Below are 11,228 nucleotides of genomic sequence, written 5' to 3'. Positions count from 1 at the left end.
GAAAGCAAAATTGCAGATTTCAAGTATTGAAAATCCGCCACTGTTCCTGACAAAATTATAGACCCGGGGTCCATTGGGTTGGTATAGATCGGTATACTTGGGTGGACGTGAGTCTTTACAGTCAATACCTCTCGCTCATGCCCTAAGTCGTCGAGAACGGGGACGTAATGAAACTTATAATTTTGATTCAAATAGTTATCGCCACATTTCTACCTCAATTAAGATTGCAATTATTCGCCGTAGTTCTGACAGTCGCCTCTGGGAGTTGATAACCTTGAAGGCGACCCAACTTATCGGGGGCGGCCTGACTAAGCCGTGGCCTCCTCGCCCTTCTCCACTCGCTGGTCCGATTCCCCTTCGTCTCCTTCGCCCTTCTCCAACCTGTCCTGCATTATCCTGAAAAACCCCCCTCCCTGCCTCTCTCTTTTCTGTGGGATTTCTACCATGCAGATACTTTCATGAGCACTGCTATCGTCATCTTGGTCTTTCCATTCGTTCTGGGTCGATAGCCCTTGTTTTTCTGTATCCTGATTGCTTGCTAATCATCTCCCCATCCCCTCCCCGCGATTCCAATCCCCATCGCTATCTCTTGGCCTCGCACGCCCCGCCACCGCCTTCGCCTTTCCTTGCGCAACCTTCTCCGGAGCAGCCAATTCTTCTCTTGGTAGAAGAGTTCGCACATCAGTTCGACTTGCCGAATCCCTATAGACATGACGCAGCTGTTTGCGTCCAGTCCGTCGGCCATGACAAATACCGAAAAGCGTGGCAATTTCCCCGGCTTGTCGTTGCCGTCCCGAAAACACTCGAACGAGTCGAGTCACCTCCCTACCAAGATCAAGAACTTTTTCCGGATCAACAGTTCCAGCAGTCATTCCTCTTCCCATGGCGGGAGCCCGGTCAGTAATGACCGCGAGCGCGAGAAGGATAGCCCTGCGAAGAATGAAAAACCCCCTTCCGACAATCTCGGTTCCTCCCTACGATCGGTCGTAACCGTTCAACAACCGTTGCGAGTGAAGGCAACCCTCTAGATGATGGTGTCTCTCCTACCGCCTCGGCGAATCCCTACTTTGCTCACCAGGGCCAACCTGCATTGCGACATCGGAATGACGGGTCCGTCCCCTCGTCCCCGCCCGATACCCCCGAGTTGCAGGTCACTGGGGTCTCGGCGGTGGAACAGGCCACTACTGCCAACAAGGAGGAACTCGCTCGCAAACTACGCCGTGTGGCATCTGCCCCCAATGCCCAGGGTCTCTTCAACGGCCAGGGCGATGGTCGTCCCCAGACAGCTGAAATGGGCAAAGAGCCTCTTGTGGAAGTTCCTGGCTCCGATGGGTCAGTGGGTCTTGCTAGCTCAATGTCTGAAAAGGACTCTGCGCTTTCGGTACCCACAGTTGGCATGAACAGCAAAATCGATAGCAATAATGCCTCCTTCCGTCGCACTTACAGTTCCAATTCGATCAAGGTTCGCAATGTGGAAGTTGGTCCCGCCAGTTTCGATAAGATCAAGTTGATCGGTAAGGGTGATGTGGGAAAGGTCTATTTGGTTCGCGAGAAGAAGTCAAGTCGTCTCTATGCCATGAAAGGTGAGTTGAATATCTCCACGGTCCAATTGAAAATTGCTGACTTGGCTACTAGTCCTGAGTAAGAAGGAAATGATCAAACGTAACAAGATCAAGCGCGCTCTGGCTGAGCAGGAAATCTTGGCCACGAGCAATCACCCATTCATCGTTACCCTGTATCACTCGTTCCAGTCTGAGGACTATCTGTATCTGTGCATGGAGTACTGCAGTGGTGGTGAATTTTTCCGAAGTACGTATCTAATTCCGAAACCCTGGCTCATAGGCTCTTTCTGATTGCCAATTACTCCAGCACTGCAAACTCGACCTGGGAAATGCATCTCTGAAGATGCTGCCCGTTTCTACGCCGCCGAGGTGACTGCTGCCCTCGAGTACCTTCACCTGATGGGCTTTATCTACCGAGACCTAAAGCCAGAAAGTATGTATCCCGGTGGCGCAAGATTGCTTCCTGCTATACTTGACAGGGTAATAACTTTCTATTGCCAGATATTCTCCTTCACCAATCTGGTCACATCATGCTTTCAGACTTTGATTTGTCCAAGCAGTCTGGGCCCGGTGGTGCTCCAACCATGATTCCCGGACGCAGTGGGGGTACCTCTGGAACGTCCTTGCCCACTATTGATACCAAGTCTTGCATTGCCGATTTCCGTACAAACTCGTTCGTTGGAACCGAGGAGTACATCGCTCCCGAGGTGATCAAGGGATGCGGCCATACTAGCGCGGTTGATTGGTGGACCCTTGGTATCCTGATCTACGAGATGCTTTACGGAACTACCCCGTTCAAGGGCAAGAATCGCAACGCAACCTTTGCCAGCATCTTGCGGGATGAGGTGTCATTCCCTGAGCACTCTGGTGCCCAGCAGACTTCCACCTTGTGCAAGTCTTTGATTCGCAAGCTTTTGATCAAGGATGAAACGAAACGTCTTGGAGCTCGCGCTGGCGCATCTGATGTCAAGACTCATCCCTTCTTCCGGACGACCCAATGGGCCCTTATCCGCCATATGAAGCCGCCTATGATTCCCCACCAGGGCCGTGCAGGCACCGATACTGTCAACTTCCGCAATGTCAAGGAGAGTGCCAGTGTGGATATTGGCGGCACAAACTCCAATAAGATGAAGGGCGTTCCCATGGACTCTGGGTTGGCCACCCCGAACGGTGAATTGAACGATCCTTTTGAGGAATTCAACAGCGTGACCCTCCACCACGAGGGAGACCACTAAAATGTGCTCTTTTCATCTCTGCCCAACTTGTATTTTGTTTCATCCCTTTTTCTTCCGTTCCTCTCCCTATATATGAGGGAGGCAACCGCCGGGGCATCGGCTCGTTGACGACCATGATGCATTGACGACTGCATTTTGACTGTTTCTTCTCATCACTCCCATTGCAATCCGCCCATCGGGGGAAAGAGAGCTTCAAGGCCTCTTGTACCAATTTTTGTACGTTTCTGCTTCATGCAGGTTATTGCTTTTTGACTTGGCCATCTCATGCTTGCATTTCGCATTCTCCATCATTCGCTGAAGGCCTTGAAAAACTTTCCGGTTTCATGACCCAAGTACCTCCCTCTTCTTTGCGTGTATCACTCCTTATGTCACGATCCCATGTGCGCTTTGGTTTCTTGTTTCTCGCCGGCAGTTGCGTTATACATTTGGTTCACTTCCTGTTTTATGCAGCGGGCGGCGTTCATGGTTTTTTCTCTCTTGTTTCCTTGGGGGCTCGTGGTACTTTTTGGATTCATAGGCTTTTGGCTATTTCATCAACTATTCGTCTTTTGCAGATTACAAGTTCTTCGTGTCTGATCCCAGAGCGCAGTACGATCTATTTCCGAGCTCGGCTCAATCTAGGCCATGCTATCTGTATGTTCTGGACTATAGGCTCGCCCGTATTAAACAAAATGGCGCTCGCATCGTTTCCAATTAATTTTGAGACCGAGTATAGTAGATTCTGTAGAACCTCCAGGTTCAATCGCAATATGCTGGAGTATAGTTCAGTGAGTTGTGTAGTTCCTAGCTTGTCATCAAGTGGGACGCTTCTGCTCCAAAAAAACACGGCCCCGCCGAATCAACAAACCACCGCGTCCAACTCCGCACCTCATCTCTGGCCCCCTGCTCTGCTGTCCACTCCCGCGAAAGCTTCAATCTTGCTCTCGAGAAACCAAACCCCATAACATGTCCGCCTTCGCAGCCTCCGATGATCCAGACGTCCTGGACTACTCCTACGCAGAGCCCGACCCCACGACCACCACCCCTCCCATCGGCCCCCCCGAGCAGTCCATGAGCACGCCCGAAACCACCCACAGTCGCAGCCGCTCCAACAACCCCCTCCTCGGCGGCGACAATCCACTCGTCTCCGAGCTAGAGCAGGAAGTGCTGGATGAATACTCCCGACTACTACGGAATGTAAACCAGGTGAGTCGAGCAGTAGCGGGGCCGCGTGGCAGCCGCGCAACAAACCCTCCTGACCACTACGCTTCTGTCAAGCAAATACTAATTACTCGCTACTCGTTCAGCTCTCCGAGAAAATTGGCGATCTCGCCGGCTCCCCGGCCTCAATGACCCTTGACGGCCTGCGTTTGCTCGAGCGGAAGACTGCTACTGTATGCACGCTGCTCAAGGCTAGTGTGTATAGCATTGTATTGCAGCAGCAGATTTGGAACGAGAGTGAGGAGCAGGAGAAGCAACAGCAGCAACAGCAGGGTGAGGAGCAAGAGGGGCAGTTCCAGGATCAGGAGTATCAGCACGGTGGGGGTTATGACAGGGAGGGTGATGAGACTTTTCAATGAGTGGTGGTGCTGGGTTGTGATGAATAGCTTCTCCTTTTTTTTCTGATTCTGCATTTTGTGGGGTTTGGTATTGGGCTGGGGCTTGTTGGTTCTGTTTTCTTGCTACATATACCCATGTTTATTCGTTAGATGGATCGGCGTGATATTGGAGATACCTTATATGGGTGGGACTTGTGTTGGAGGAATGATAGACTTCCCTGTTTCAAGGACCATGTTCCGATCTACTTTATTGTTCTGCTTGGATACAAGATGGGTGTGACTGAGGTTGAAAATTAGATTTCTTTCCAGGATAAAATCGCCACAGCCGTGAATCGAAACCATGATTTCCGTGCCACCATACAAATATTTCGCGACACTTGATGATGCTCAAGTACATCGCCATGATGCTGATACCTAACAAAAAGCTACACTTACACCACCCTCACGAGGATCAGAGGGCTTTAAAAAGAGAATATTGTACTCGCCTAAACTTCAGGATTATTTTGATGTAAGTAAAATATGGAAAATATACAAAAGTCTAGCCGTGGTGGTGGCCTCTACGTCCGGCCAGTATAAAAAAGAAGTAACCCTCCACCCTAGTGGGCCCCATTCGTTTCCCCGGGGATTTACCGACGCCTCATAGAGGTCGAACCCCGATGAGACATCCAGTGGTGATACCACTAGGTTATTGGGGGGGGAGGGTTACTCGGGGAAACTGGAACTGGGTGATAACCCCTTCCGGGTTCGCATTTAATATGCTGGTTTTGCTATGCCTGATTGTCGAGCTGCGCGCTTCCAATCCATAGATCCTGTTCGTCGATCAGAGGCTTTGAAGTAGGATTTGGCTCTAGCTGCTCCATCGATATGAGAATTGTTTGATTGATCCTTTTTGATGATGACCACAGGAGTACAGATACAAATACATGCAAAAGACACAATGAGAAGAGAAAAGAAAGACACCCATTATATACACGCCGAGAGAAAATGCACGGCTCGATCAGTTGTCAAAACACTCGCGTCTAGACCTTTCCAGCGTAATAGACCTTGCGCACGTCGACCATCTTGCGGCCACGAGCGCGGGCAACTTCCTCGGGGTCCCGCTGGCTCATGAGTGCCTCGTACGCAGCCTTGACAGTGTTCATCTTGTTGCGGGAGCGGCTGACTCGTGCAGCAAGGTCGTGGATACCGGCGGCACGGCACATTTCGTAGATCAGGTACTGAACACGGAGACCGAAGCCTGGCATCATGTTAGTGTTGGGTCACATGGGCAAGCAAGCCGATTCGAACATACCTGGGGGACGGTGCATCAACTGCAGCTCCACGGCTCCAACCTTGCCGGTCACATCGCCAAAGATGGTGCGGTTCTCATAGCGGGGGATTGGCTGCATGTTGCGAATGGCACGGTACTGGGACTGGGTCTTTGCATCGGAGGCTTCGTCGGACTTGCCCTCACCGACACCCAGCAGGCCATTGCCATTACCGGCAATCGACAGACGATACGCACGACGAACCTTGCCCAGGCGGGTCTGGTTCACAACCGAGTGGGAAACCAGAGTCTTCAGCCGGAAGTCGCGAATCTGGTTCGCAGTGTAACCCGTAGCGAGGAGAAGGCTCTTCAGAGCGTCGGTCATCTCCTCAGCTTGCAAAGAACGTTCTTTCTCGCCCTTCTCAGCAGCAGTCTTCCGCTCCTCAATACGGGGCTCGTCGATGGTCTCGCCGGGCCCGAAGAGATCGGGGACGAGAGCGCTGTGGGGGTTCAGCTCGTTCGACTCCTTGCCGTGTGTCAAGCGCAGCTCGTCCGTGAATCGAACAAAGTCCGCGCCTGTTGCATCGTCTGGCATCTCCGCGACGAAACGGCCAAAGTCCTTGACAAAGTCCTCCTCGTTCTTGAGCTTGAAGTTGTAGTCCGAGTTCGATTCCGGCGCGCGCACGTGTCGGTCGATACCAGGCTCAATGACGGAGAAGTCATCAACGTAGTTGATTTTCATAGGGTCGTCACGTTCGTTCAACTGCTCAGCCAGGTCCTTGGGGTCAATGGCAGCCTCGCCAGCCTTGACGGCTTCCAACTGCGCGGCCGAGTACTCCTTGGCCAAATAGGCCTTCTCCTCCTCCGTGTACGGCTTGAAGTCCTCTGGCTTGGGAGTCCCAGGAGCCTTGATGTTCGGGAACTTGGGTTTCCGGTTCGTCAATTGGGCAGGCGATGGGTGGAACTGGCGACGGGGGACTCGCGTGCTTTGCGTGGCAGCACGGGAGAAGCTGCAGAACAGACATCTTGCTGGCCTGGCAAGACTCATTGTGAAAAGGTGAACTGGCACGTTGACTAGCAAGACCGCTAGCCACGGGCTCTGTAAAGAAAGGAACGAATCAACAAATGACGAGCACAACGACGGCTGGCGAAGAAACGGGCGGAGGTCCAAGTCGGGAGGAATTTCTTGCTCGCCGGGCGGTCAGCACGGAGCCAATCAGCGGCTCTGCAGATGTGTTTCTAATAAATTTCCAGAATTTCGAGTCTTCAACTTTTGCAAATTCGTCGCTGCTTGACTTTCAGGATTTACATGTTTGCAGTGCGGTCGCCGATTTACCGATTGTCGTATAGCTGGCCTGTCCTGGCTCGATCCTACTTTCGAGCCCAGCCCACCTCGTTTGCCTCCTTCCAGCGCTATTCAAACATTGCGACGACGCCCGCCGCGAGAATGCCGAACAATCCCAAGAAGCAGTTTGGGGGCAATTTTCGCAAGAAAGCCAAGTTTGACAAGAAAAAGAAGAGCAGTGAACATGATGAGGTCCTGCTAGCGGACGTTGACGAACTGATCAAGCGCAATCGCCCCGAAGAGGACCAGTCCAACAGCGACAATGACACTCCGCCTCCCACTCTCCCCGAGACTTTTACCGAGATCGAATTGACGGTCTCTGATATCTCCTCGACCGGTGATGGACTTGCGCTCTCTGAGAATAAAGATCATGTCTATGTTGTGCCCTTTACGGTTCCTGGCGACAAGGTGCGCGCGAAAGTCATTCGACACTGTCCCGCTCAGTCTTACACTATCACCGATTTCTTGAGCGTGATTGAGCCGGGTCCGAAACGAAACAATTCCCTTATCAAGTGTCAATACTTTGCCAAGTGTTCTGGATGTCAATTGCAGATGATGTCGTACGAGGACCAATTGGCGCATAAGCGGCGCATTGTGGAGAAGGCCTACGCCAACTTCTCTGGTTTGATCCCGGAATTGGTCCCCTCAGTCGGCGAAACATTCCCATCGCCTATGCAATACGGATATCGCACGAAGCTCACGCCACACTTTGCCCAGGGAGGCGCAAAGAAGAAGTCGAATGACGAATCGCAGGAGGTCAAGGTTCCACCAATTGGCTTCTGCTACAAGAACCGAAGAGCAGATATGGATATCGAGGATTGCCCATTGGGAACGGACATCGTGCGCCAAGGGCTTAAGAGCGAGCGAAAACGGGTTGCTGAGAACATTCGCTCGTACAAGAGGGGCGCCACTCTTCTAATGCGGGAAAGCACCTCTCGCATTGCAAAGGATGCATCCGGAGCTGAGACTGATGTCAAAGATATCAACGGTCTTACATCAACCTCTGGTGCCGACACAGGTGACGTGATCCGCATCGATCGTGGGAGCTATATTGAGGAAAAGCGTTGTATCACCGATAACAACGCTACGACGGTCGAGTATGTCGATGACTTCATTTTCAGCAACAAAGCCGGCGCCTTCTTCCAGAACAACAACTCAATTCTCTCAGGATTCACCGAGTTCATCCGCTCGCACGCTCTCCCTCCCAACAATGATCAAGACCCCACCCCCATCAAGTATCTCCTCGACGCCTACTCGGGCTCTGGCCTGTTCACAATCACCCTATCAACAATCTTCAAGTCCAGTCTAGGTGTTGATGTCGCTGGCGACTCTATCGTCTCCGCTCGCGAGAACGCCAAGGCTAATAATCTCCCCAACACGGGATTCGCCGCCGCGGATGCTGCCGTCCTCTTCAAGGACGTTCCCTACCCGCCGGACCAGACTCTGCTTGTTATTGACCCTCCGCGCAAGGGCTGTTCGGAGGACTTCCTCCAGCAACTTCTGGCCTTCAAGCCCCGTCGTGTTGTCTACGTTAGTTGCAATGTCCATACCCAGGCCCGGGATGTGGCCGTCATGGTACAAGGCGACGAAAAGCAAGACGTGCGATACGAGATTGAGAGCGTTCGTGGATTCGATTTCTTCCCTCAAACTGGCCATGTGGAGGGTGTTGCTATCTTGAACCGTACCTTATTCCCCAAAAATGACTCCGTTTGATGTTCGGAAATATGCATATAGTACTTTGTTCTCTGGGGTTATAGGGGTAGCCTGTATTTGCTTTTACTTGTTTGATACTGTATATTATTCTTGGCGTTGAGTCCGAAGGTGAATACCAAAAAGCAAGGTTAGGCGAAGGAGATTTTTGCATTTTTTTTAACACGCTTCTGGTAATATCAAAGAATTCAACGACAATCTCCTTCTATCTACTCGGGAGCCAGATATAGCAAGCTGAGGACCCAGCGCCATGCCGCCCGCTTTGGATACAAAAAGAAAACAAGAAGAAGCACCAAAGAAAGCATGTGGAGGAAAAGAAATGAAAAACTAACGGACTATGAACAAGAGCGTCCAGCTACACCGGCTGACAAAGGACATGATAAAAAAAATAGACTGTGATACCCACCCTAGGAGCTTCCGGGTCCACCGAGCAGAGCGAATCTCCGCACGATGCTGGGACCGATCTCGTCGTATTCGGCCTTGGTGTGGCAGTAGCTCCGGAACTCGGGCGTCTGACCCAGCAGGCTGCCTCCGAACCAGGGACCGTGGCGCTGGCGCTTATGTGTGACGACCGCAACATCCAGACCACCACTGCGGGCACCGCCGCTACGAGCCTCAGATGCACGAATGCGAGCATCCACGAGATGGCGGATATCACGCTGTAGACGACGGCCAAAGTCCTTGTACAAGGTGGAGCCACCGGACAGCACAATGTTCTTGTAGAGACCTCGTCGCACATCAATGGGGGAGGACTGGATAACACCATCGACAACGTTGGGAAGAGGGGTCAGGAAGTCGGACGAGTAGATTTCAGGGTTGAAGAAGATCTCGGGGGCCAGGAAACGCTCGTAGCCAACGTCGATGGACACGCTGCGGCCATTCGGCGAGGTGACGGTGTGCTTCAGGAAGCGATCGGGCTCGCGGTCGTAGCGCGCAAACTCCTTCACAATATCCGGGCTGACGTAGCAGTACTCCTCCTTGACCTTCTCGGCAGTCTTCAAGCTGCTGTCAGGCTCACCGCGGTCACGCAACAAGCTTTGTACGAAATATGTAATGTCTCGACCGGCAATGGGGATACTCTTGATAGAAGATCCAATGACGTAGCCCTCGGCTACCGGGATAACGTGGGTGACACCATCACCAGAATCAATCACAGTACCGGTAAGTGATCGATCAGTGACCTTGGAGGACGTCCATGATGCGGCGAGGGCAAGTACGGCTTGCACGGCAATGTAAAGACCAGCGCAGTTGAAGGACTCGAACATGATCTCGGCGGTGTTTTCACGGTTCTCGGGGGGTTCAGAGGCTATATTAAATTCCATGTTAGCGGCTCTTCTTTCGTGTGTACCATATGCGGGGAAGCCGCAAATAAACAATCCGTCTTACCGGCTCAGTCAGGAGGAAGTAGTGGTCTTCAGGCTCAACACGGAGGTATTTGAAAATCGAGTTTGACCAGAATCGCTCCATATGGTCCCAGTTCTCAATCTGACCATGGCGGATGGGGTAGTTGACACCGTAGCCAGGGCCGGCACCCGCTGCCAGAGCCTCATCACCAATGAAGAAGTCCAGATCTTCTGTACCGCGCTTTGCAGACAAGTGGGAGCTGCCACCGCCGCCACCACCCAGGAAAGATGGCTTGTTCGCAACAGCAGGCCGCGAACCAGCGGAGCTCCCAGCGCTCCCAGCACCAGCCTTGGTCGCAATTGCAGTTGGGAAGACGAAGGAGGGCGAATCGTTACCGGCAAATCCTGCATTTGAAGAGAGGGAAACTGTTAGTATCCTGCTGCAAGGTCCGGCCCTGGTATTATGGTAACAGGCTCCCGCGTGAGGCACCTACCAAGCTTGGAGTAACCGGTACCGCTAGGAGGAGGGTGTGCGGTCAGCATAGGTTCAATTTCCGAAATGTCAGCGCAACTTACTTGTCCATGACAACGGCTGGAGTTTGAGAGGCCATGGCGAATACTGGGTCACAATGCCAATCCGGATCACAAAAGAGTGCGTATTGCCCAGCGCTTTAGAAGGGGGAGGGGAATGAGGTCAACCGTGGCGGAGCTCAGGCAGACAAGGCGGGGAGGAGAGTTACGTAAGCACCAGTCAGTCACAGACCTAGCCAGATCATGTGCCTCTAAAATATGGAGTTAACTATAGAAAGGAACTACACCGTGTACATGATCTCTTGTTATTGATACTCCCCTCGATGGTCTTGCTTGTATACAGAGGAATTTTTGGAACATAGTGTATCCTATATGGGCTCCAGTACTTTGTTGCCGCGGCGTTCACATCAACGTTGATGCGATGGAAGGAGAAGGAGCCACTGGCAGCATTGGAGGGCTTTTATCAGAGAAGATTCCGGCAATCCTGGATTTTGTGCATTTGCCAGTCTTAGCCATTGATCAATCGTGATCATCGCAAACGCTTCTTATTCTTAGAGGGGGAGTCTCCCCGGACACGCTCTTTATTCTTTCTCCTCCATTCCTATTCTTTTCCATCACAAACGCCCCTCCGTTTCGTCGGATCTCCTCTCTCGCTTGACCCCCATCTACCAAGACTCTCCGCCTTTGCAGTACTGCTCTTCCAGTACTGCAGAGTCAC

At 52.2% G+C, this 11,228-nt stretch overlaps 5 protein-coding genes across 5 annotated transcripts; 3 read left to right on the top strand and 2 right to left on the bottom strand.

Moving 5' to 3' along the window:
• Positions 1–710: 710 nt before the first annotated feature.
• N7458_012319 (putative serine/threonine protein kinase (Nrc-2)) lies at positions 711–2,797 on the top strand (the record flags this gene model as incomplete). Its single annotated transcript, XM_056915701.1, has 5 exons — positions 711–966; positions 1,017–1,583; positions 1,636–1,809; positions 1,870–1,995; positions 2,064–2,797. The coding sequence occupies 5 exons, from the start codon at positions 711–713 to the stop codon at positions 2,795–2,797; spliced, it is 1,857 nt and encodes a 618-aa protein (XP_056760455.1).
• A 945-nt stretch (positions 2,798–3,742) lies between these two features.
• N7458_012318 (DASH complex subunit DAD3 family protein) lies at positions 3,743–4,356 on the top strand (the record flags this gene model as incomplete). The annotated part of the gene is made up of 2 exons (XM_056915700.1): positions 3,743–3,982; positions 4,084–4,356. 2 exons carry the CDS (start codon positions 3,743–3,745, stop codon positions 4,354–4,356), a joined length of 513 nt encoding a protein of 170 aa, XP_056760454.1.
• Positions 4,357–5,354: 998 nt separating this feature from the next.
• Positions 5,355–6,629, bottom strand: N7458_012317 (mitochondrial 37S ribosomal protein uS5m; the record flags this gene model as incomplete). The annotated part of the gene is made up of 2 exons (XM_056915699.1): positions 5,355–5,572; positions 5,627–6,629. 2 exons carry the CDS (start codon positions 6,627–6,629, stop codon positions 5,355–5,357), a joined length of 1,221 nt encoding a protein of 406 aa, XP_056760453.1.
• Positions 6,630–6,890: 261 nt separating this feature from the next.
• Positions 6,891–8,639, top strand: N7458_012316 (tRNA (uracil(54)-C(5))-methyltransferase; the record flags this gene model as incomplete). The annotated part of the gene is made up of 1 exon (XM_056915698.1): positions 6,891–8,639. One exon carries the CDS (start codon positions 6,891–6,893, stop codon positions 8,637–8,639), a length of 1,749 nt encoding a protein of 582 aa, XP_056760452.1.
• A 404-nt stretch (positions 8,640–9,043) lies between these two features.
• Positions 9,044–10,590, bottom strand: N7458_012315 (actin-related protein 3; the record flags this gene model as incomplete). Its single annotated transcript, XM_056915697.1, has 4 exons — positions 9,044–9,925; positions 10,023–10,384; positions 10,474–10,496; positions 10,556–10,590. The coding sequence occupies 4 exons, from the start codon at positions 10,588–10,590 to the stop codon at positions 9,044–9,046; spliced, it is 1,302 nt and encodes a 433-aa protein (XP_056760451.1).
• Positions 10,591–11,228: the final 638 nt, after the last annotated feature.

Source organism: Penicillium daleae, assembly GCF_028827525.1.
Source record: "Penicillium daleae strain IBT 16125 chromosome Unknown utg000009l_segment0_segment0, whole genome shotgun sequence".
Taxonomy (NCBI): Eukaryota; Fungi; Ascomycota; class Eurotiomycetes; order Eurotiales; family Aspergillaceae; genus Penicillium; species Penicillium daleae.
Note: the sequence above shows the minus strand (reverse complement) of the source record. Positions and strands in the feature narration are given on the sequence as shown.